This window comes from Macrotis lagotis, chromosome 4, assembly GCF_037893015.1.
Source record: "Macrotis lagotis isolate mMagLag1 chromosome 4, bilby.v1.9.chrom.fasta, whole genome shotgun sequence".
Lineage (NCBI taxonomy): Eukaryota > Metazoa > Chordata > Mammalia > Peramelemorphia > Peramelidae > Macrotis > Macrotis lagotis.
The window spans coordinates 63,889,525-63,915,944 of NC_133661.1; the positions used below are offsets into that span (position 1 = coordinate 63,889,525).

General features: G+C 39.5%; 1 protein-coding gene across 7 annotated transcripts in view; it reads right to left on the minus strand.

Annotated features, from left to right (window-relative positions):
• Positions 1–1,514: 1,514 nt before the first annotated feature.
• Positions 1,515–26,420, minus strand: part of LOC141520986 (rap1 GTPase-GDP dissociation stimulator 1-like) — a 122,062-nt gene continuing 97,156 nt past the window's right edge. For 6 of the 7 annotated variants that reach the window (XM_074233016.1, XM_074233017.1, XM_074233019.1 and 3 more), the window contains 10 exons: positions 26,133–26,261; positions 22,659–22,784; positions 21,616–21,759; positions 18,388–18,519; positions 16,892–17,026; positions 11,251–11,376; positions 10,111–10,250; positions 6,119–6,245; positions 4,339–4,467; positions 1,515–3,228 (listed from right to left, as the gene is read on the minus strand). In XM_074233016.1, the coding sequence (XP_074089117.1) occupies positions 3,077–3,228; positions 4,339–4,467; positions 6,119–6,245; positions 10,111–10,250; positions 11,251–11,376; positions 16,892–17,026; positions 18,388–18,519; positions 21,616–21,759; positions 22,659–22,784; positions 26,133–26,261 (1,340 nt within the window). In that variant the 3' untranslated portion in view covers positions 1,515–3,076. Of the gene's footprint in view, positions 3,229–4,338; positions 4,468–6,118; positions 6,246–7,569; positions 7,794–10,110; positions 10,251–11,250; positions 11,377–16,891; positions 17,027–18,387; positions 18,520–21,615; positions 21,760–22,658; positions 22,785–26,132; positions 26,262–26,420 lie in introns of those variants that run through there. The other variant, XM_074233021.1, reaches the window with a different exon arrangement.

Sequence of the window (26,420 nt, forward strand, 5' to 3'; positions counted from 1 at the left end):
CATCATCACTGCCATTAAAAGGCTAACAGTCCATTCATTGATTAGGTCTACTCTGCAGCACTGGGTGCTCTGGGTGTGATACAAAAAGTAAAATAGATGATTTTCAGATGGACTTTGACCACCTGGATTATGTCCAGAAACAGGTGACTAGAAGGGTGTTTAGAATCAGGATGTATAAGGATCAGCTGAAGGAATTAGGGTTAGGAAAGAGAAGACTTATGTGTAGTCTTCTATAGTAGATGGTGGGGAGGTGGTAGACATCTCCAAGCATTTGAAGGGTTTCCAAGTCAAAGAAGTTTAGATAAATGTGTCCTACTTGACTCTAAAAGGGAAACTGGAAGTGCAAAAGGTAGATTTATTCAGGTTAATAACCTAATGGGCTTCATGGTGAAGTAATGAATTCCCTTTAACTGGAGTGCTTTGATGGGAGGCTGGATGATATATCTGACCAGAATGTACAATGTGAAAGGAAAAATACGAAACTACATTTATCCCTTCCACATTGTAGGGTTTAGTGCCTGGAAAAACTACATAAAATTTTTGACAGTAGCTAACACTTTTGTGTACTGTTTTCCAATAAAGGAAAAGGAGCAAGCATTTTTTTAAGGACCTACTCTGTTCCAAGCCCTGTGATGGTAGGTACATAGACTTTTTGAAGGGAGTCTTTGAAGGTATTTTTTTTTTCATTTAGCTACAAAGCTGGAGTAGATTTCTTTAATTGTAAAGAAAAACAAGTCTATTCCCATTTGAATTAAATAGAGCAGAGAGAATTCTACCTACATGTTTATTTCTGAATAGAAATAGAAGAAATGATCCAAGAGTCATCAATGTTACCAGTTGAGCAATGGAACCGAGCCAAGACCCTGTGTCAAACTTTGTCCCTGTGGGAAGGATCGATTGCTAAGACTCTTCTTTTGGTCCCATAGTGATATAACAGAAGGAGGCACATAGGATAGTGATTCATATTTTCAGATAGCCTAAAATGACAGACATAGCTAGGTGGCTCAGTGGATAAAGTGCAGGACCTGGAGTCAGGAAAACTCATCTTCCTAAATTTAAATCTGGTCTCAGACTCTGTAATCTTGGGCAAGTCAGCAGGTCAGTTCCCTGTTTACCTCAGTCTCCTCATCTGAAAAATGAACTGGAGAAGGAAATGGCAAACCTCTCCAGTATCTTTGACAAGAAAACCCCAAAATGGGATCACAGTCAGACACAACTGAGAATGACTCAAAAAATAGAACATTTGAGTTAGGAGGCAAAAGTTGTACATCATTCATTTAGTTTCTCTGAGCCTGAGTTATTCTATCTCTGAATGAAGATTGTCTTTACCTACTTCATAATGAGTATTTTTTGAGGATAAAATTAGATTAAAATTTCTTTGCAGAGGCTTTTATTTTTTTTAAGCAGTATACAAAAACAAGCTACTATACAGAGCCAAGGAATGGAGAGTCACTTTTTATGGAATTGAAGTTTATTCATTGAACAAATTATGAAGTTGAGATGTACAGAGTTGTCATTTCCACTTGATAACAGTGACAGAGATAGGATATAGGTTCAGTGTGATGTAACTGGACCCCCTCCCTACTTCCTTAGGGACTCCCAATTCCTATTGTCTGCCCTTGGCCTCTACCAAACAAATACTGTTTTCGGAGCCTACAGATCCCAGAAGGCAGTTTGCTGGGAGGGTTATTTCCTATAGATGAGGTTCCCATGTGGTTCAGTGGAAGGACAGAAGTGATTGCACCTGCCTGAGAAGTGTAATCTTTCCCAAAGTGTGAGCCTGTTTTATGTGACCTCCCTCAGGACCTTGTCAGAACAATGTTCTCAGTCTCCCCATACAGATCTAATTTTTCTCTTTCCTCTTGAGGAGGGGTTATTGCTACCAAGATATATTGGTTCTCCCTGCAGCTGGGAGCCTAGAGCCTGATGGGAAGATGACAGGATTATTTATTTATAGCTGGGAGAAAACTAGAGCTATCTAGTCTTAAGTAATTTACTTGTGATTTGCTAAACAGGTAATAAGGGCAGAGAGCTGGGATTTCAGCCCTCTAAGGACAAAAGTGACATTCTTTCCATTGCACCATGAGGATCGAGCAGACATAAGATTACTTAAATCCAGTGGAAGCTGGCAGTTCCTAGGCTTCTTATGTAGATCTCCACCCTTGATTGGACCTTAAGCTTTTAGGTAGGATTTTGCTTTGGAAGACCAGTCAACACTCCTGAGGAATGATTTTCTTTTTTTTTTTTAAGTGCTTTGGAGGTGAGTGGAGAAGGGATATAGTTCAACAGGTCCTAAGATGAGGAATGGTTGCTGGGGTGTCCATCAGACCAGAAATAATAAAGTGGAGATTCAACACTGGAGATCAGTTATTTTTGTATTTTCCTAGGGTTTGGCTAAAAAGATCTTAACTACTTGGTGAAAAGTGGAGTACTGGAAGCTGGCAAACATTGACTGAGGATTCCATAACTTGGGTTGCCAATGTAGCTTTGCTGCAATTCACAAATTAAGTCTGGAAGTGCCCAAACAATGTCACATTGCCACTGCTATGGGATAACAGTGCTTTGTGTTTAGGAGGCACTCAAATATTCATTGAATGATTGACCATCTAAGGCAAAGAGTTCTCCCCTAACCATTCTTTAAACACTACTTTTAAACTAGATCTTTTGTACTTTGTTCCCTGGAATCTCTAGTAATTCAAACCTATTTCAGAGAAGACACTATGGAAGGGACTTGTAAATGGTCCCTGAATGATGATGGTATATGAAACATAGTTCACACTGAATGAGGAATTCTTCTAGGGTGCCAGCTAGAGGGATTAATTGGATCACAGGGGAGGATAGGGTTGCACAAGGGTAGGTGACTAAAAACCCCCAAAGTTGGCATGAAAATCACAATGTTGTTGAGGACTACCACTTAGAATGTCAGTGTGTTGTGCTTGGGATCCAGGAATGTGGTTACTCTGAGTTCCCCCTTCAGGTGTGGGGAAGAGATGGCAAAAAAGAGTAGGTATATTATGTATTGCAAACAGCAACCTCCTAAGGAAGGCTGGTCAGGGTGAAGCAGGAATACCAGCACCTATGGGAAAAAGAGATCTGACTCATGGGTTTTGCTTTTCAGGATCTGGAGAGCAATGATGGCCTGTCTGACCACATTGGCATTGGTGTCATTGCAGAGGTTTTCCAGTGTGTCTTCGACATTGGCTTCCTCCACTTGCCTTTTCAGATCACCTAATGATATTAAAAGAATGGATGTCAATAAAATGGATTTTCAGTATTCCTTTGGGTGGCATCTGTGAACTAAGCTCTAGTTCACATTTCCTTTCTGATGTTAAATGCTGGTCAGAACTACCCTTCCTATAGGGTTAATGAGCCTTACTCTACATGTCAGAGAAATATGGCTTTCATCAAATTAACAAATACTTATCAAACACACATGATATGCAGGATGCATCCTCTACCCCCAGGTTTTATTCCTCCCATGTCCACTCTTGGGTTCTGAATTGTTTCATTATCTACTCAAGGGAATACAGCATACCAAGAGAATGTTTGGACCACTCATAAAACAAAGCTACCACAGTCTTCCTAGATAGAGTTTTTATTTTCAAACAAATTCTGCTAAATTTTTCCTCCTCACTATCCATACTGCTTTCACTCTTCACCATCCTAGTCTATTCTAAACTTTTTTTTTCCTTTCTTCCTCTTTGGACTAGTTCACTCTGAGCTTTATGTCTTCCCTGCTTCATCTCATTAGGTAAAGCCGGACAGAGCTTTCTCTCTTTCTCTTCCAGCTCCTCAGGTCATTGCTCTTACTAGCAAAATTGGATGCTAGGGGAGAGGTTGTGGAAAATAATTTTTGAAGAACAGATTTTTACAAATGTGAGATTTTTCAGTTTGGACATCTTAGTTTGGTTGGGGTGGAGACAAAGAGCAGAAAGGGAGAGAGATAAGGAAACAGATTGTAAGACTAGATTGTCTTCAGAAATGAAAAAGGGAGGATATCTGGATCTCTCTGATAAAGTTTCTAGTGAAAAGGTCTCTCTATAACTGAAAGACTAAACATGAGAGTACCAAAAACAGAAACAAGAAAATAGTGTAAAGGGATAATGAGGCACAGTTTTGGGGTTCAGTGCTGAAGGCCTTTTTCTACTAAGCACCAATGAGAAGAATGGGCAGAGGAATGACTTCAAAGTGGCCCTTTCTTTCAAGGATATTTGTCCTATACTTATTTCCCAAGACAAACTGTGGCACCCTTACTACGGTTACCAGATATTTGGGAGTCTAAAACTCTTCTTTTCCCTCTGTCTTAATCAAGGAAGGGTATGGGGATGAGTTATTTACCTGAACCCAGGAGGCTGCACAAGAGACCCAGGGACTTATACTTCACATCTGGGCTTGTCATTTCATCCTCAAGAACCTTTTGTAAATTTGAGATCAATTTGGACTCTTTAAATGCATCTTTGATGATTTCTGTAGAGAAAGAAGTGACATGCTGAAAGTTCTCTGTGAAATACTTCTCTTTGCTATGACTGGTTGAGTTGTCTTGGGCCCTGGGTACATTAGGGGAAAGCTTGGAATACAAAGGAATGCTCCCATTATCCCTTACTATCTGGCCTTGTAATGGGGTGCTTCTTCAAGGAATAGAGAGTCATTTCAAGGAGAAGGTTTCAGGGTAGAGATTAATGGAAGTCCCAGAAAACCAGAGGCCAAGAGAATTGGATGTCAGAGACTTCAGTTTTTGGACTGTGGGAGAGCTGGAAGGACATTGAGGGTCAATTGTATGTGGAACTGTATGTGATTTGGAATCAGATGATTTTTAGATTCAAGGTCTCTGACTTTGGGCAAGTCATATAACTTCTTTCCATGTTGCCTCATCTGTAAAAAAGACGACAGTGGCCTATGTGAAGTCAATTTATTCCATTATTGAAATAGCTCTAGTGGTTTGAAAACTCTCCTATACTAATTCCAAAGTTGCCCAGCATCTGCCCACCAGGCCCAGTTCAGAGAATAGAGGTAGAGTTGGAAAGAATCTTAAGAGACCATCTAGACCAATTCCTCACTTTTTTTTGGATAAATGACCTTTGTTGGTCATTTGTTGAACCAGTGACCTCAGTGATCCTTTCCAGTTCTAAAACAAGACACCTATGAGATTATCTCTTCCCAATCCCCTTATTTTACTGATAAAGTGCTGAGGCCTGGAGAGGTAAAGAGATTTGTCTAAAGTTACTGCTTAGGGAGTAATTGGCACAGGTCCTCTGAATCCAGATCCAAAATATTCTCTATCAGGTTGTCATACTGAAGAGGGGTAAAGGGAATCAATGTCAGACCAAAGCCTAGAGTGGTTTTTCAGAATCATAAATTGTTAAAAGATGGAAGAGGACTTAGGAGTTTACCAACAAAGAAATTGAGATTCATAGTTTCCATCACACACATGGTCAGATGTAGAACATTAAGTGTGTTAAGATTCACAAAGCCCTCTTTACTAGGTTATCTCATTTGAGTCTTACATCAACCCTGAAAAATTGCTGCTATTATTCTCATTTTACAGATGAGAGGACTGAAACAGAGAGTGACTTTCTCAGAGTCAGCTAATAAGTATTAGAGGTGGGATCCACCCCATATCCCCTACTTCCCTTAAAAGATGGGCTGAGCGTCAACTTACTATCCATGCACTGTCATCTTTAAGGAGAAAGATGTGCACTCTTAGGTCTGGGCTTGGGCAGAATTTTGTGGCAGGGGATGGAAGGATGACTTAATGATCCTTGAAGTCCTTGCCTTGGTGTGGCTAATATCGCCTTCTCTAAATAATATCAGTGATCCTTTACAGGTGCAAGAGGGCACAGATATTTCTAAAGTAAATCTTAAATAATGTGTTTGGAACAAAGTACGTGCCTAATAAAACTAGTTGAGTCTAAAGATACTAAATAAACTGTGTCTATGCTTCTGAGAAAAAAATCAAAGGCCTTTGAGGGTCTATAGACTTTTTGCTGTTTTTATCTGGGCAGCTGAATTAATTTCTCATCCTTTGCTACTTGTCTTTTTTTTTAATTTTAAAAACTTGCCTAATGATTGACAGAACACAGCTGGGATCTATCAACCCACATGCACATTGATGAGCTACCTAAGTTAATTGATGAAGCCATGGCCAGTGCTCTCAGAGCTTCATTCTGCATGATGGCATGCTCACTGGTTGTCATGGAAACGAGGTGCTTCAATCCCTGGGCTTCCTGAATGGCTTTAACCACATCCTGTTGGAGAAAGGACAGTGAGGGGTTTGCCTCAGAATGTGCAATAACCACAGCCTTCATGGGGAAAGTAGGGTTGGGACAAATGACAGAGGGAGAGGACCCGATAATAAAAAGAATACTTAATTTAGGTGCTCAGGAGCCAGGCACCTGTGGTGGCAGGGGAGGTAGAGCTGAGCCAGGTGTATTCATTCAACCCTTCATAATCAGAGGTGAGACTTAGCTCTGCTTCACCTACCGCCCTGCCCCTTCCCTTCCTCACCACACATCCCTGTCAGACCCATAGGAAGTTTCCAGGTTGGAAAGGGGTACTCCAAGGGCATCTGGTTTGGCACCCTTCCATATGTAGTATCTCTGACAATAGCCTATGTGGAGTCATTTTAGTCTATTACTGAACTAGCTCTAATGGTTTGAAAGGCTCTCTTATACTGATTCCAAAGCTGCCTAGTGCCTACCCACCAGTGCCAATTTAGAGGATCACAGTGGTCTTAGAGGTAAAGTTGGAAATAATCTTAAGAGACCATCTAGAACAATTCCGAACTTTAAAAAAAATAAATCAGCTTTGCCCAGGGAGGTGAACAAAGAACAAAGTCATAACTTTGTGAATGAATGGCAAGATCCAGTTCTGACTGAACCTATTTCCCTGATTTGAAATCCAGTATTCTAACTACACCAGAAGACACTTCAAATTTCAATGTAAGGTTATGGCTCCAAAGTTGAAAAGAATCTCAGAAACCTGGCCTAACTGCCTCCCTTTTAGTTGAGAAAATTGAGGTAGATTTTAAATGATATGCCCAAGGTCTCACAGTAAGTATCAGAGGCAGGATTTGAAGACTGGTCACTGATTCCAAGTCTCATAGTCTATTCACTTTGCCTCTCTGCTAAAATAGCAATGTAATTGAAAAAATATTCCCTGCTTTGAACAGGTTAAACAATGAGATGCTTAGGGTGGTAGAAATATCTTATTCAGTGGCCTTGGAACATGGTCTCATTGATCAGCTTTGAGTGGAGATGTCAGAACACCTGGTGAAGGATCCACTAAGCCTGATTCTTCTTCCATATAACATTCTTGAGGGTCTGAAGCAGCACTCATTCTTCATAGCTCACCTAATCTAACCTAGTATCCCTTTTCTAGAATAGACATGCCATGTTCCTCAGAGGAGATGGATATGTTCTAGATTGTCCATGTAAAAGGTCATACCCAGAACTGGACTCAACACTCTTGGTGTGGCTTGGCTTCCATTATCATGGCCCAGGATGTTCTTAGATCCGGGCTTCTAGATATCAGAGACTCCATGAATTAACTATTTAAATATTTCAATAAAACTTTTCATTTGGAATCTTCTATATTTTATTTAATTAGAAATACATTCCCCTGTTAGATGAACTCCTTAAGGGTAGGAAGTATCTTTTTCCTCTTTTTGGTATCTCCGATTTTTAGCTCAGTGACTGGAACGTAGTAAGGCTTTATGTTTGATGACTGGATGACTGTTATTCTGAGGAATCCTTAGGCTTCACCAGAGGTCCATGTCACAAAAATGGCTAAGAATCCTGGATTAAATGAAGATTAGAGAGCACTTTAAGGTTTGAAAAATGTTTTATAGGCATGCTATCATTTGATTCTTACAATAACTTTGTGAAGTAGTTTTGGCAAATATGATTATTCCCCTTTGACAGATGAGAAAAATGAGGCTTAGGGAGATTAAGTGACTTGCCCATGGCCACACAGTAATTATTGGATAAGGGATTTGATGCCAGATCTCTTTATCTCCAAGGCCAGAACTCAATCTATAATACTACCCTACCAAAGAAACATGGTATCAGAGATACACCTGATTAAGCCCCATCTCCAATTGAAGTAAAGGGGGCTCCCAGGGTCTGTGGTAAAAAAAAAATCACAATGAAAACCAATCTCTGAGCTCAAGTGTTTCAAAAGCAGAGTGATTTATATACCCAGGAGTCCACACATTCTGCAATGAAAGACAGTTGTGGCTTCCTGCCGATAGCTTGCTTTAATTAAACATTTCCCTAGTCTCAAGTATTTCCAGGATGCTTTGCAACAATTAATTAACTATTGACTTGAGCAGACCCAGCCTATATAACAATGATTAGCGCTTAACTTTCCTCCAACTTGGGTCATCAATCTTCAGAAATGTCCCTAAGAGAAAAGGTTGGCAAGGAAACTGACACTTTTACAGGTGGGGAAAACTGAGGCACAAAATGATGGTTTCCCCAGTAAGGAAGTGGTAGATATGAGAACCTGTGTGGTAGGGTGAATTGAAGACTGGATTTGAATCCTGCCTCTGATACTAGCCCAATGACTGAACAAGTTACTTAGGCTCTAAGGGCTTCAGTTCCTTATCTGTAAAATAGGGGTCTTAAACTGGATGATTTCTAAGGCCCCTTCCAGTTCTAAATTTATGATCCTTTGAGTCTATCTCCTCTGCCTCCTAATCCTTAACTTTATAATTGACTAGCAAACAAAAGCTATGGTGTAGAAAGGGTGATCTAGGTGAGGGATATAAGTGTATATTAAAGAGGAAGGTGAGATTTGAATAAATCTACAATTAGAAATTTTTTGACCTGAAGTAAAAATAAATTTTTGGGAGGGAGGGAGGGGAGCACAGAGAATCAATACTTTCCCTTTCAAGGGTTGGGAAAGAAAATGAACCTAGAACAGGATTCTCCAGTAGTGGGAGCTCAGGGTAGCAACTGAATCACACTAATTTACTAATTGAGGTTGGGGGGGTGGTTACCAAGGTTACTAAGGCAAAGGACCTATTTGGGGAAGTTGACCTCCCCATTCCATTATTGGCTTGGGGTGAAACCCTCTTGATGTCATGTTAATTATAGCTAGGATTATAGACTTGAGATGAGAAAGGTTTCTAGAGATCAGAAAGGTTTCTAGAGATCTAGTTCAATCTCTTCATTTGTCACATGAAGAGACTTCAAAGACAGGCTGAAGGAATGAGTGAGGAAAAAAAAATGAAAAGACTGCGGAGGAACATGACTGTTTTTAGGTATTGGAGGACTGTCATCAGAAAGAGGAATGGTTCTGGAACTTTGGAGCTAGAAGGACATCTAGTATAATACCCTAACTTTACAAATGAGGAAACTGAGGAGTCAAATGATTTGCCCAGAATCACTTAGATAATAAGTTTCAGAGGTAGACTTTGTTCTTTTTTTTTTTTTAAAGGTTTATTTGCAAAGCAATGGGGCTAAGTGGCCTTGCCCAAGGCCACACGGCTAGGTAATTATTAATCATCTGAGGCTGAATTTGAACTCAGGTACTCCTGACTCCAGGGCTAGAGTTCTATCCACTGTGCCAACTAGCTGCCCCCAGAGGTAGACTTTTTGAAGCCAGATCCTATAGTACCACAAAACCAAAACTCCTTCTGTGGTACCATATCATTCTGGATTAGATTTGTTTAGTTTGGTCTAAGAGTAAAGACCTAGGGGCTATAATGGGTGAAAATTGTAAAAGGTAAATTTAAACTTGTAAATAGGGTTGATTGGGGTAGGGAGAGGAGGGGAAGAATTTCCTAAAAATTAGAGGTATCTGAAAATGGAATGGTTAGTCTTGGAAGATAATGGGTTCCTCCTCATTCGAGGTCTTCAAGCAGAGGTTGAATGGCCACTTGTTATGGGATTGGTAGTGGAGATTGTTTTTCCATATATGATTGCTGAGGTCCTTTCCAAATTTGTAATTCTAAAGACCACTATATCACATGTCCTAAAGAAAATGATGGATCCAGCATCCAGATGGAACTTGGCAGAAAGTCTTGAAAACTCAAATGGAAGAATTGCTTTTGATTGGTCTCCTCTCCCCCCATCTCCCAGTTCCAACATTGTTCTGACTACTTCTCACCTGGGACTTGCTGTACCTCATCAGTGAGGCTAGCAGGCGGTTGGCTTCCCCTTGGACACCTACATTGTCTTTGTCTTCACACCACTGCACTAGACGATTCAGTAGAGCTGGGTCCTGCCCAAGCATTTCTGCAGTTTCTCCTGGTAAAGCAGAGTACAAATTGTAAGTGACTCAGGACACCTGAAACAGGCCAAGGATGGACTACCAAAAGCCACCCCGGGGATGTATCCCAGGTGTTTCCACATTCCAGACTACCGGTGACCTCAAACTTGGCAGGCAGGTTCTACTAATGCTGAATTTTCCCAGACCCAAAAGAAAGAGCCGAAAGTTGAAGTCAAAGCTTTATATTCCCATCCGTGTTTATGTTATTAAACAAAGGCCAAAAAAATCCCCTTGTCTTTTCCTCATTCTGCCCATCTTCCTTCACTATCTTCATTTTCACTCCCCTTACTCAACCCTACTGCTCATCTGCCAGACTAATGAATTTACACTAGATAATACAATTATCTAATTTAACAGGAACTTAAGAAGAACATGTTCAAGAAAATGTTAATGTTCCCCTGCTAAGCTAATTAAGGTCAATGGTTGCTCAGAGAAAGTAAAACATGAGGCAATTAAAGGTGGGAAGACTGTTTCTTGTTGGGGTTGGAGTAGTTGAGATAGAGTTTGGTGGCACCTGAGATTCTCTACTAAGAAGTGGGTGGTTTTGATATTTACTGGGAATCGTCCAATTTTAGGGTGATCTCGATGTAGAGTATATAATGCCTTCATTTTTCCAATTCCTCTGAGGGAGGGGTTGGCTGTCCTTAAGGACTGAAAGTACACTTAATCTCTTGCTGTAGGTCTATTAGTGCTACAAACCTCTGGCTGAATAGCAATTTTAATGCATTTAGAGACCTCTGCTTCATCAATACTTTCATATTCTCCATAAAAATTAACAAAAGAGAGCAAATGGGGACCTTATGGATGTACAAATTTCCTAGAAAGGATAACCAACCAGACTTAGATATTTTACCCATTTGTTTTGTTAGTCCTTTTGATGCCTCTTGAGTCTTATGGAATGGAGGGAGCACAAACTACACTCCCCTTCCCCTCTTTGTAGGAGAGATCAGGAGATTGTAGAGCCCAGTTGCTCCTTACCTTGGCCATCTATTAACATTCGGAGTGTTCCCAGGAGTTTAAACTGTACTGGAGGCATCTCTGACCTCAATAACATCTGTATTCGCTTGACTACACCTTCTTCCAGCATCTGTACTTTGTTGATTACTGGAAAAGAGAAGGCAAGGGAGATATTGCAACACATTTCTTTATTGCTTTTCTATTTTTTTCTCAGAGCATCTAAATTGAACTTTCTGGTTCCTATAATTATCATGGAAGCTCCCTTTGACTTGTAGGGCTTGATGCTATATAACATCTAGGTTGAGACCCTCCTGAGTGTAGTTATGGTGGGGAAGGATAGTTTTAATCTAAGAAACCCTTATTAAGCCTTTACTATATGCTAGGTGACTCTGTTGAGAGAGCTCTGGGCTGAAGTCAGGAAGACCTGTGTTCCAGTCTGACCTCAGAAACTTACCTATGGTGACCTGGGCAAGTCACTAAACCTCTGTTTGCCTAAAAACAGAAGGAAATGGAAAACTCCAGTATTCTTCACAGAAAACCCCATATAGGGTCATAAAGAGTCAAACATGCCTAAAAATGAATAAATAGCAATGTGCCAGGCACCTAAGACATATCCTGTGATTACTGTGATTCTGGGTAACTTCTCAGTGACTGACCCAGGCAACTCTGAGATTATAAGGGACTTTCTTAACTGTTAGAATCACAGATTTTTTTTCCCTTTAAAAAAAAGATGGGCTAGGCATTGGACTGGAACAAGAGCAAAATCAGTCCCTGCCCACAAGGGGCTTATATTCTACAGGAGGCAAGCAACCTATACAAATGCATAAATATGTATGTATGTGTACACATATGTACACATGCATACATATATACATGCATATATACACACACATATATGTAGTCATTGAGTCATTTCAATTGTGTATGGCTCTTTGTGATCCCATTTGGGATTTTCTTGGCAAGAATACTGGAGTGGTTGGTCATTTATTTCTCCGGCTCATTTTGCAGATCAGGAAACTGAGGAAAACGGGTTAAATGACTTGCTCAAGGTCACAAAGCTAATGCATGTCTGAGGCTATCTTTGAACTCAGGTCTTCTCGATTCCAGGCTAGTGCTTAATCCACTGCCCCCACCTAGCTGCCCCATATATACCTATAACATATATATATATATATATATATATATATATATATATATATATATATAAAATTATTTTTGGACTGGGAGAACACCAGAAGCTAGAAGGATCCAGAGCAGTCTCTTACAATAGGGTGTAGTACTTGAACTTTAAAAGGAGCTAGGTTTTCCAAGAAGCCCTAGTGAGGAGGGAAAGCATTCTGGGCACAGGAGACAGCTTGCAAATATTTTACATATATGAGCTCATTAGAACCTCATAACAACCCTTTGAGCTGAGTGCTATCATTACGAGCTTTGCCTCACAACTAGTAAGTGTTTGAAGGAGAATTTGAACTCAGGTCTTTTGACTCCAAATTTCTCACCTTATCTATTGTGTCACCTAGCTGCCACTCATAGAATGCTGAGATAGAAAGAGGGAAAAAAATCATCTCCCTCATTTTAGTAGAGGTATCAGAGAGCTGTAGAGAATTGACCAGGGTCACACAGAAAAGTCAGGGATGCGATGCTGTGAAAGTGTTCTCTCTTCCTGTTTATATTTCTGTCAACATTGTGAATTGTTGCCTATGTTCCCCCTCACCACCATAATGCTCAAGAGGGTGAAATGACCCATTCTTAGAGCCTCTGTTGTCCTGGGTCCAGGTGTTTCCTTCCCGACTGTCCCTGGTTTTGTTTTTGCCCATGTTCTTTTCCTGGGGAATCAGCATTAAATAGAATTTCTCTCCTATGGCTCCTAAGAACCCATGGCCAACTGAAGAGCAGAGACCTGCTACTAATGATCTTGTTTGCTATAGCTTTTGGTCCTTGGGGACCACAGCTGGAACTGGTTCTCTCTATGGAAGCCCAGCATTCCCTAGGTGGCTGCCCAGGAACTGCTCACAAGCCTTTTGATCAATTAAAAGCACTTCTTGTGGGCCTCTGTCAGTCTCCAAATGTATCTAATTGATTTAATTTTATTCTCAGCTCAATTCTCCCTCAGTGTTGAGCTTTTATCTCTTTCCCTTTCAAAGTGGGGTGGGCAAGTGGGAAGGCAATGGAAAGCCTAGGGCTGATTTTCAGGCTCAGCAGGGGCTCCCCTACTGACATTCTTCCTAGTTTTGATGTTTGCTATTGAGGTGAAGCTCAGGAAGGCACCCCAGTCTTCTGGGGGTGGTGGTGGTGGTGAGATAGCTTTTCTCTTCTCTTTTCCTCCTCCCTCCTTCCCTTCTCTTCTAAGGGAGTTATAACTGTTGTATTGGTCTGAAATTTCCAACTCTTATAATTTTGTGTGTGTGTGTGTGTGTGTGTGTGTGTTTGTGTGCTTTCTAGAGATCCTGTGGAAATGGAGAGATTCCTGTTCCCCTCCCTTCCTTTCCCTTTGGCCCTCTGCTTGCTGTCTTTCTGTGTCCTTTCTAGGAATGTTGGGGTGAGTGCGGAAAGGTGGAAAGGATGTGTGGATGGAACTCTCCTTCTAAGGTATCTCAGTTGTTTTCTGAACCCAGGATCCTCTCTGCTCGCCCATGTCCCTCTTGAGGACTGTGTGTGGCCATTTGCCAGGTCCTCAGAGCATCTGCCCAATATTCTTATTGCCACTCATTTCCCCCACTTCCACCTCCTACACTCAACTCTTTCTGATCCATCATTTACACTGCTGCCATTTTATTTTCTCCTCTGCACACCTGTCTCTCCATGGCTCCAAGACCTTCAAAGGCTTCCCACTGCCTACTGAATGAAGTTCAAAACCCCTGACATTCAAGATATTCGATGCCCTGTGCCAACTGGAACCTCTCATGTCCTCCCTGCTGGGTACACTCAACCTTTCTCATGCTGTTTGCTCTGCCCCCATCCCTCGTGTCAGGCTCTTGAAATCCTAACTTTCAACGATGACCCAGTAGCTACTTCCTCTGGGAAATTTTCCCTTTTCTACCCAATCCTGTTTCAGAATTTTTCATAGCATTACAAGGCAGACTCCTTTTGAATGATATGTACCCTCCTTTAGGTTGTAAGCTCCCCAAGGGTAAAGGTAGTTTCTTCCCTAAAATTTGCATCTCCCCCAGGTGCTGGCCCAGTGAACCTTAGGTATATATTACATTAGCTGAAATTAAAGAACTTTTACTGGTAGGAGAGAGTTGTATAAGAACTCCCTGCACCCTTATCCAATACAGGCAGGCAACCCTGGAATTCTAGGAGCTGAGATGCTTGGGTTCTAGTGCTGGACCTGCTTGTGCTGGGGAAGTCACTTAAATCTCTTTGGAAATAGCCTTTTTCTTTCTCATCTCTTAACAGAGACAATTGCAGCTGTCCAAACCAGCAACAGGCTTACAGTGAGGATCACAAGAGACAGTGGGTGGGGTATCACTTTGGAAACATCTAAAGAACGCTATGTATAAATGAGATAGCTACTTTCTTGTGTGTGGCCTATTAATGTAGAAGGATAATTCCAGGAGTCAATCAAATAGAAAGATATTTGTAAAATACTTAGTATGGTGCCTGGGCCATAGTGGGTCACTAATTGAGGCTTGTTCCCTCCCCTTCCTCCCCTCTATCACCTAGGAGGGGCAATTTGGCTAACAGGACTGGGAATGCAGAAGAACTCAGTTCTACTGACTTAGATACTTACATTTTTTGGGATCCTAGGCAAATCAATCAACCTCCCAGTCTTAATTTTCTCATCCCCTAAAATGGGGATGGATGATAATATTTGCCCTATCTCACAGAGATAGTAGGAAGATGTCACTATACAAATTTTGAATGACTATTTTAACAGTGTAGGTACTGGGTATATAACTTGAATCAATTGAGGATTCACATCTCAACCTTCCCCATTATGGTTCCAGATATCTTAGGTTGACACAAGAAATTACATGGGTATTTTTGAGAAGTTTTGTGAAAATCATAGATGACATAGAACCTCTGACCAAATAACCCAAATTTCATAATTAGCTATTATAAATACCCATTAAAAAACTCAGCCTTCTTTTCTGGTGCAAAGAAAGGGTCCAAAATTTTAACATAGATTTTCCAGATTGAAGGAGTGCTGTACCCCTAAACCTCCATGATATGGAACGAATAACTAAATTTATAATCACAGATGCATTCAAAGAGAGAATTTAGAGTGCAAACCCTTCATTTGATGGGGAAATTGAGGGAAGAGGCTCAAGGAGTCTATCTAAAGGAGGGGCATTTGAATCTAAAAGTCCAGAATCTGGTTCATATTTGGATATCCTCTAATTTATCTATCTCCTTGCTAAAATATGGAACACGATATACTTTAGATGTGGTCTGACCAAGAGACACTCCAGTAAGACTCCACTAAGAACCCTCCTGGTTCCTGGAGGCTACCCTCCTCCCCCAGCAACCTAAGATTTCATTAGTTTTCTTAGCTGTCACATCATGTTCTCATGTCTTCTCATGGGGAGTGGGGAGTAACTAGCTTTTCTGTCTAGACATAAGACTGATCTAGCATCAAGTGTTATAATAAAATTGTGATTCTCACTCTCGGCATTCCCTTTTAAAGGCAAGAGATCTAATTTCTGTTGTTTGGGTGAAGGAAAAAAAAATCAGAGGACCTGAGTTCAAATTATTTCTTTGACTTTATCATCCTGAGTGTCAGTATCTTCATCTGTAAAAAGGGGGATAGATACCCCCCAAGGTGCCTGCAGGTTTGAAATGCATGGTTTTAGATTTGCCACTTGCCTCTAGTGGGCTTAGTCTCCTTGCCGTCTCCTCTCCAAAGAACATAAACTCTTTGAAGTCAGAAAAAAGAAGTGATTTGTACTGCTTTACTGATATCTCCCCATCCTTCCCCACACCTTCTTGACAAAATATTTAATGGATAGGGAATGAAGTATACCCTTGAGGAGGAAGGAGGAAGGATGGGGGGAGTGAGGGACACAGAGAAGGGAAGCAAAAGAGATTAAGAGGTCTCAATATTCTTCCATTACAGATTCATTCCTTTGAGTTAAATAGAAAAAACACTCAGGGGAAGTAATATGCTAAACTTTTATCAATTTTTAGCTCTGAATTGTTCCACAAAGCTGAAATAAACTCAATGATGATGATGTCACTATTGTGTGGATAGAACCCAGGATTTAAGAGCTAGAAAGACCTACATTGAAGACCCACTTCAGTCACTGATTAGTTGAGTGACCCTGGATCTTGGACATACTCCATTCTCTTCTTAGGGATGCCAGGATTTTCTTCAGGGAACATAATTTTCTAGACACTTCTAGGATATTTTCTTACCTCAATTACCTAGCCTCAGTTTCTTCAACTGTAAAATGGGGGTAATTATAATATCTCCTTCACAGTTGTAAAAATCAAACGAGATGAACATCTGTGAAGTGATTTGCAAACCTTAGAGTCCTATATAAGTTTGAGGTGTTAATATCCCATTTGAGTCTCATAACACCCCTAGGAAAGTGGTTATTCTGATTTGCAATTCTGATTCCCAGTCTACTTGGACTCTGCCATGTGATGTAGGTGTATGTCTGATTCTAATGTCTGATCTCTAATGGCTCAAGTTTGGGGTATGGGGATGGATCCTTACCAGGTATGGCGAGGTTACGGAGGGCACTAAGGGCTGCATGTTGCACAGTCACATCACCATTGTCCACGTGCTTTTCCAAGAGATCCAGGAGCTGATGAACTATACCCAGTTGTACCATCTTCACACAGTTGCTATCTGCAAGAGAAGAAATAACAAGATTCAATCAATAAACATCAATTAAGGATCTACCGTGTTCCAGACACTGCTAATGGCCTAGAGTACCAAAAGAGGCAAAAGACAGGGCCTGTCCTCAAGGAGCTTACAGTCTAACAAAGAAGACAATCCGCAAACAAATATAAACAAGCAATCTAAATTGAGAAAAAATAGGAAATTATTAAGGGGGAGGACACTATAATTAAGAGGGGTTGGGAAAGATTTCCTTGCAGAAAATGATGATGAGTGACATCCTTTTCTTCTTCCCTGTCAGACTCAACAGTCTAATTCAACAAATATTCATTAACTTACTTTTCCTGTATACAGCAACTAAATGTGAGAGACTTATAAAAAATAAACTGTCTCTTCTTTCATGAAATTTATGGTTTAGAAGGTGATATTGTCAGGGTTCCATGACTAGGAACCAAAGTCCTTTTTCCTCAGACACACTCCATTCTCTTCTTAGGGATGCCTGAATTTTCTTCAGGGAGCATAATTCTCTAGACACCTCCTGGCTAGTTTCTTACCTCAGTAATTATGCTGTAACTTTATCCTCATCTCTTATCTCCTTACTTACCTTGGGCCTCAGTTTCTTCATTTGTATAATGGGAAAATTGATTCAGACTTCTAAGGTCTCTCCCAGCTCTGTCATCTTTTACTTACTCTGTCACATATCAGATAATTATTCCTAAAATGTAAGTCTGCCATATCAGTTTTCTGCTCAATAAATACCCCTGGTTAATGATTGCTTCTAGGATCACATATGAGCTTCTCTGTTTGGTTTAGTGTGAAGCCCTGAGTCCTAGAAACTTACTGACTGTCTGACCCTAGACAGTCTCTTTCCACCTCTTTACTGCTTTACTGATATAGACATAAGACTGGTCTAGAATCAAATGTTATAATAAGACTGTGATTCTTATTCTCAGCATTCCCTTTTGAAGATAAGAGATCTAATTTCTGTTGTTTTGGGTGAAGGAAAAAATTTTTATATATTGTTTTTTCAAGGCAATGGGGTTAAATGACTTGCCCAAGATCACACAGCTAAGTAGTTATTAAGTGTCTGAGGTCACATTTGAACTCAGGTTCAAACTGAGTGAAACTACTGACTCCAGGTACTCTATCCACCTAGCTGTCCCTTAAAAATATATCTTATTACTAATCTTTGAGCATATCTCTTTTACTAGAATGCGTGTTCCATGTCAGTAGGGATTGTTACACTTTTGTATTTATATTCCTAGTAACCAGCAAAGTTCTAGACACTTAGGAAGCCCTTGATGATGTATATAAGCTTAGGATCTCTTTTCCTTGGAACCCAGAGCTCAGCAATCTTTGAGGAACCTTACCATTCCTGGCAAAGTTGGCAACAGCCAGGGCTCCAGTCAACTGCATCTGGACATTCGAAGACATAAGCCAGTCACTGATCTTCTGGTAAATGAGGCCAGTTCCATTAGCAAATAGCTTCTGCATAGACTCATCTACAAGGTAAGAGGTGTCAGAGAGGAGGAGATGTAGGAGTTGCAACCAATAATGTCTGCTCATAGGAGCTGAAGAAGGGTTTGGCCTTACGGTCTAATATCCCGGACTGAGAGGGAGTGGCAAGGGAAGGAGGCACAGGTTTATTTCAAAGGATAGCCCTCTCTCATTGTACCCATAAACTGCCCACCAATACCACAACTTTCTATCTGATTGCTTTATTTTAAAAAAATCCATCATTTCATATTAAGTGATATATTATAAATTTACTATTAAACCATTGAATTAAGGCAATTGCTTAATAACTGTTTCTGATAATTTCAATCAACAAAATATGACAACTTTTAAAATACCAAAATCTTTATTAGGATTCCGAGTTATCTTCTGATTCTCATTCACTTCTTTTTAAAAATTAAATTTTATTTTCTGTTCCATATTTTCCTCCTTCCCTTTCTCTCTCCCTCAACATACTGATATATATATATATATATATATATATTTATATGTATTCATATAAAACAAATTACTATGTTTTCCTCACATTTAACAGCCCAGAAGAAGATTATCATTACCACACTGTGGACCCCAAAAGATTCTATTTCTCTATCGAGGATAGCTTTATCTTAGATGAGGAAAAAAAAATTCTGTTAAGACACTAATATAGGTCTATGTGTTTGGGAAATACTAATCTCTTGCAAAGAACTCTGACCAGAAACCTGGAGATGTGGGATTTAGTCCTAGTTCTCCCATAAACCTAGACAAATCATATTACTTCTCCAGTCTCTATTTCTGCATCTATCAAATGGACATAATATCTGCTCTTCTTCCATTACAGGTATATTGCCAAGACCAAAGAGATCATGGAAGCTTTCAAGAGTAGAAAGCACCATACAAACATGAGAGGACTTTATGACTGCTATTAAGATCACACTGAAAGGTGTGATGATTAAAAATTTCAGAGGAGCAGAGTTTCTGGAGAAGATTATGAATTTTATTAGCTATCCCTAGAAAGCAGTCAACAAAATAGGCTCATTGTCCCCTTTGGTGAATAAAGAGACAGAATCTATCAAACTTTGATATTCATAGTTTTTTGAAAAGAGGATGCATAGGGGTGGCTAGGTGGTGCAGTGGATAAACCACCAGCCCTGTAGTCAGGAGTACCTGAGTTCAAATCTGGCCTCAGACACAATAATTACCTAGCTGTGTGGCCTTGGGCAAGCCACTTAACCCCATTTGCCTTGCAAAAAAACCTTAAAAAAAAGAGAAAGAAAAGAGGCCACACCTAATGGTGGAAATCAACACTGGTTAACACAGAATGAGAGAATGAATATTATAATGAAGGGTGGGCTTATTCCAGTGAAGGTCTTAGGGTATATGACACTCAGTACCTAAGTCTTGAGTCTCGATCAAAGATATGATCAATATCCATATCATCCATCTGACAAAAGGGAGAATCCCTTTGATTAGATCTTTGCTTCCTGTCTGGGTGAGTCTTAGTTAAGATTTCCCACACGGGTAGATTTCTGGATGAAGAAGTGGAAAATCTGTTAGTCTTAATTCAATAATTGATTATTAATATAAAAAAGACATTTTACTTCATAAGAGAAAAAAGAAATAGCAAAAGTGAAAACATCACTGTGTGGAGTGATGTGAGACTGAATCCTATGTAGTTTAGAAATCAGCATCCTCCATCCCAGGATGAAGGGAATTGAAATGAAATCCAACCAATGAGACCTTAGATTTGGAATGTTGGGGGCCATGGGCAAGGAATATTAGAGAGTCATAGAATGTCAGAGCTAAAGAAATTCTTAGGGGTCCAATGCCCTCATTTCCAAAATGAGGAAGCCTAAACTCAGAGACATAAAGATCCTTGTCCAGAGTCACATAGTAAATTAATGGATGAAGTCAGGCCTAGAATCTAGGTTTCTAGTGCCCCCATGGTTCCTTCTACCACACTTCTTTTTTTTTAAATAATATTTTTTTAAAATAATATTTTTTCAAATAATATGTAAAGGCAACTTTAAACATTCATTTTAGATAAAATTTTGAGTTCTGAATTTTCTCCTTTTCTCCTTTTCTCCCTCCATATACTTCCCCCTAATATAGTAAGGAATTTGATACAGGCTATATATGTACTGTCATATACAATCTATTTCCATATTACTCATATTGTCCACTTTCTTTGGAAGTCAGATTGGTTTCTTTAGTAAGTAGACAGTAGCTAAATGGTTTAGCAATGTAAATGGGGGCAAGTTTTTTGTTTTTTTTTTTGCCACAGAGCTATAGACACAAACTCTTAAGTGGTTTATCACTTGCTGTTGTTTTTGGCCTGCCTATTCCAGACCTCATCCAGCTGGTACTTTCCCCATCCTAGAATACTCTCATGGAAGGAAGAAACATTAGATCCAAGGCTAATGATTAATTTTTCTCTCCTCCCCCATCCCTAGAGCAATGTTAGTCAGATCTATCCTCATTTTCCTCAGGCTGGAGAAAGATCAGGATTGGAGGAGGTGTCGGAGCTATCCAAGGCTTCTTTTGACAAAACTATGAAATCATAGAAGTTTTTGTTCAGCTTCTGCCCCCTTCACAAGGAGAATTCTTGGAATTCTCCTAGATCCCAGTCTCTCCTGTTAATCAAGTAATGGATCTAGTGAATTTGTTTCCACTGAAATATAAGGAATTATTATTTTTTCTTTGGTGGAAGCCAGGAGGAGGGTGTGGACCATGGAGAGAGAAGTATTAAACCCAAAGGAAGAAATATCTAATGGTAGAATTTCAGGTCTCTCCCTGAGTGAGGACAATGGGAGAGGGCAAGAGGCCATCCATAACTAAAGCATCTAACTTGCTTCAAACTTGAGAAGAGCCTGGAAATAAGAACTTTATGAGTGCTATTATGTTTGAATGTGTATAGAGGGAGAAAAAATGTGCAGATCTCCAGATTGGAATATGACTCAGAAGCAGAGCAGAGTTTACAAAGTGACATGTGGGCCATTAGTAGATAGCTTCTCCCAATTCCCTGGTTGGTGGTGGGAGGATATAGTGTGGAACCCTAGGCTCCAATGCCTCCAGAGCACTTCCAATCTGGGTCCATCCCTTACCTCCCAGGAGGAGAGAAATGACAAGGTCTGAGATGGTCTTCAGGATGCCTGCAGCCTCAACCTCTGAGCTGTCCTGGACCTGCTCCAGGATCTCCATGAGGGCACTCTGAACATCTGCTTCCACCAGCTGCACTTTCAGGGAATCTGCAGAGGTCATACAGATTTTATTTAGGAATGATGATGGGGGTAAGAAGAGAGAGTAGAGGGTGGAAGAAAAAGATATAGCTGGGAATATTCAGACAGCTAGAGGACTTTTTGGTTGGCTAGCAGGTCATGAAGGTAATTAGAACAAAGCCAGTGAAGGATCAGCATACTGGTTGTCTGAGAGATTTCTATTAAACTCCACTCTTGATGTAGATCCTCATCCTTCAAAACCCAGTCTCACTTCTTTCTTTCCTCATGAAAGTACTGCCTCAAAATCTAGTATGCTTAACATAATTTGACACTAGATCTTAAATTCTTAATCTGGCAACTGTGAACTTAAAATTGTATATTTTGATAAGTGTATTAAATGTATTTGTTTTCTTTTTAATCCTATGTATTTTATTTTATTAATTTAAAAACCTTATCCTGAGAAGTCATCCATAGGTTTCCCTAGATTGCTAATGAGGTCCATGGTCCCAGACAGGTTAAGGAGCCCTTTTCTAAGAAAATATGAAGTTCAAAAAATTAGGAACATATGAGTTGTGGACTAAGTTTAGGCAATTATTTGAACAGAACATTTTTTTTTATTTGTTTTTGTATCATACCATCTTAGTCTCTCATCAGTAATCTTCTTTCATGGATATTTCCGATTGACCTTAGAAACATTTATATTCCTGGGCTCCATAACCCTTCTTCATATCTGACTTCTGGACTCATATGACTCTGGAGGAGAAAGTGACTTTGCACAGACCCACCCCCCCTTTAAATCCAATTCACTTGCATGTCGTTGCATCACATCCCTGTGATCGTGGCATTCTTCAAGAATGAAGGACAAATAACAACAACGACAACAACTGATATTGGCAGTAATGGTCATTCATGTATGCTCTAGGCCTTACCATTCTCTGCTAGCAGTTGTAGGATCTCAATGATGATCTCCAGTCTTTCTTGGTTTTCAGCCCTTCTTAATTGCTTCACCAGTTCTTCTGCTGCTTTGGTCTTGCTGAGGGCCTCCTTAGCTGCATCTGGTGCATGAAAATTGAGAGATCCATAGGTAGAGGGCATATTTTCAAGGAACCATGGATAAGAAACATATCCTGAATATGCTACAACATCCAGAGATCAGAACTGATCTCCTGAGTCAACACCATGATTCTTCTAGCCAGAAGTCTTTTTCAGAAGAAGACCTTATGATGTATTCCAAAGGTTAACTAGTGGTAGGCAGTATGGGGAGCTGCCTAGAGCATGATATAGGACTGTGTAACAAGCGATTCACAGAATTCATCTTATTTTTGTCTTTTGTTTTGATGAGACATTTCCAGATATCTCTCTCTCCCTTTTCTCACACAGAGTCATACTATCAAAGAATACTTAGATATTGTGATTTATAAATTCACAAGAGAGGCAGTTGGTGTCATAGAAGCTAATGGACCTTGAAGCCAGGAAGATTTGCTCTGATACTACCTCTGACAAACACACACTGGATGTGTAACTAGAAAAGTCTCTTAACCTCTCAGTGTTCTAGGAATAACAATAACCAAAAAAACTTGTATTATCATAAGTACTTGAAGTTTTTCAAAGTGATTTGTAAACACTACCCCAGTTTATCTTTACAATAACCCTGGGAGTTTTGTGCTATTATTATCATCCTTATTTTACAGGTGAGGAAACAGAGGCAAACAGAGAAAATAGTTATCTCTTCCACATTGCAAGAGTTAGGTGTGCAGTGCCTCTGTGATCTGGAAAAGCTATGTAAAGTTTTTGGCTCTTGCTTCATATCAGAGAAGAAGTCTGAATACCTATGGTGTTAAAAGATAAGATATTTTTCTATTTAACAATATTGTAAATATATTTTATGCATTTCTGAATTTCTAAACTTTTTCTTTGTCATCTGTTGGCCTTCATATGTTGTGAAGTTTCTGCTTCTGCAGCTCCCCCCAAATTTACATTTAATTTCTTATGCTTCCTCCATATATTGATGAGAAAATAGTGATGTGGAAGGGATAAATGTAAATTAAATGACTTGACCATGGTCAAACAGCTAGCAAGTGTCTGAAGCTGGATCTGACTTATCTTCCTGATTCCATATCAATATTATTATCTATGGCTCTACTTTTAAGATTATAAAGCATGGCTTCAAAGTATAGCCTTTAAGACTATAAGTTGCAGAGAAGGTGCAAACCTGCATTGATAAAGTGAGTCTTTTCACTTGGAAGTTTTCTATATCATAAAAATGTAAATACTTCCCTCATTCCCCATTTTCCATAATGCACAAAATTTTAATGCCAGAACAATCCCACATAATATCAGATATTTGTTTGTTGATATTTAATGATAAATTTGATATTTGATGATAAATCAACTAGCATATATAACAAGGGAAGTTAGGTTCCATCAATAATCAATGACATAGAAAGCAAAAAATTCTTTTATCTGTTTGTTGCTTTTCCTGATGCCTGCTCATTAAGAAAAAGGAACTTTGTCGCCTTCCTTGGCAGCCATTCCATTGCATTTCTGGAAATCCTTGTTTAAACTCTGATACTTTTTCGTTTGATCACAATCTGTTGTCATTTCACTATCTTTTTTGTCTTGCATTTCCTGACCCTATTCTTTGTCCTCACCATGACTTCATCCTCAACCTCTCAATTCTCTTCTGTCTATGATGATTATATTGTCTTCCTTTTCTCATCTTGACTCCTTGGTGAACCAATTTAATTCTTCAATGTCTTCTCTAAAGTATCTTGAAATCTCCTTATTCTATCACTGATTGTGTCCTACACAAAACCTCAGATTTGGATTACTCCTACTGCCTTTGCTTCTGAAACCCATGCTTCTAAACAAAGCTTTACAAATTTGTTACATAATCTTAAATGGACCCTCACTGTGGCACGGTAATCCTTCTCCATCACTTTGATCAATTCAGTGTCCCACTTAATACAGCATCTTTTTCAAAACTTTTCATTCCTCTTCAGGTCTCCCATTATTTCCCCTCCTTCTTACCCTGTTTGCTCAGAACTTTGCTCATATTTTACTAGGAAAATTTGAGACTCATGCCATTCAGGTGCCTTCAGCAACTATTGCTTCTTTCACCCCTGTTTCACATGAAGAGGCCCTTCTCCTTTCCATAGCAAACTCTTCTATAAACATAAATGATGACATTCTTCTCCATCTTTTCCAAATGATTACACTCATTATTATTCCCACTTCCTTCATTAGTCATGTTTCTTTCTTTCTACTGGCTACTACTCAGCTGCCTTCACACATATTCATGTTTCTCCCATCCTCAAAAAATCCTTTACTGATTTATCTAAAACATGTCTTATATCCTTCCACCCTTCTGTAACTTATCTCCTTAAGAAGGTTATATAAAATTAAGATGTCCACTTCTTTTCCTCTCACTGTCTTAAGTCTCTGCAGTGTGGTCTGCAAATTCACAATTCAACCAAAACCTTATTCTCTAAAGTTACCAATTAGCTCTTAACTGATAAATCTAATGACCTTTTCTAGGTCATCATTCTTCTTGACCTCTTTGAAGCCTTAGACAATATCAATCACCCTCTTTCTGATACCTCACTCTAGGTTTTGGTGACATAACTTCCTTCTGATTCTCTTTCTACCAATCTGTTCCTTCTCAGTCTCCCTTATGGATCTTCATCCAGATTATGCTTATCCTCAAAGCTCTGTCCTGGACCCCCCTCCCTCTTTTCTCTCTCTCTGCACTGTTTTGCATAATGATTTCATCAACTTCCATGAATTCAATTATCATCTCTATGTATATGATTTTCAGATCTATTTATCCAACCTTAACCTCTCTCCTGATCCATCTCCACCTTCCTGTTGAACATATTCAACTGGATTCCTTTAGACTTCTTAAACTCCCATCCAAAATTGAATTCATTATCTTTCTCACTCAAACCCCTCTCTCTTCCCAACTTCCTTATTATTGCTGAGGGTACCATTATCTTCCCAGTCACTCAGACTTGAAGTTTAATTGTAATCTTTGACTTCTCATCCTCTCTCAACTTCCATATCTAATCAGTTGCCAAGTATTTCCATTTCTACCTTCCTAACATTCAACCACATTTCCCCTTATCTTCTCTGACACTGCCACCATTAGCTGGTATTACCCCATACTTTGACTATTACAATAATCTCACCGGTATTAATCTGTTTTATCTCTTTCCACCCCCATCCATCCTTTACTCATCTGCCAAAATGATCTTTCTAAAGCATAGGACTGATAATATTATCTCATTATTCAATAAATCTCACTAGTTCCTTATTGCCCCCAAAGATCAAATATAAAATGGTATGGAGGAAAGAGGGTTAGTGACTGATTCTGACCCTATTGTGGGAAGAGCCCTATACCTTACCCAAATCTGCCAAATTACACAGGGCCAAGAGGTCTACCCGCACAAGTGGTTCACTTTCTGGAAAGTCAGTTAGGATCTTGATCAACAAGGAAATCACTCCAGCCTCAATTAGTTCCTCTTGAAGTTCTTCTGGAAGACATAATTATAAAATAAAGATTTGTAAAGTGTTACTCATATTTACAGCAAAAATCCATATCACATTTACAGCAAAAATCCATAGTCTATCAAAACTCCATTTTTTCCTCCCCCAAGGCTCTGTTGACAGCTAATTATCAAGTCTTTATTAAG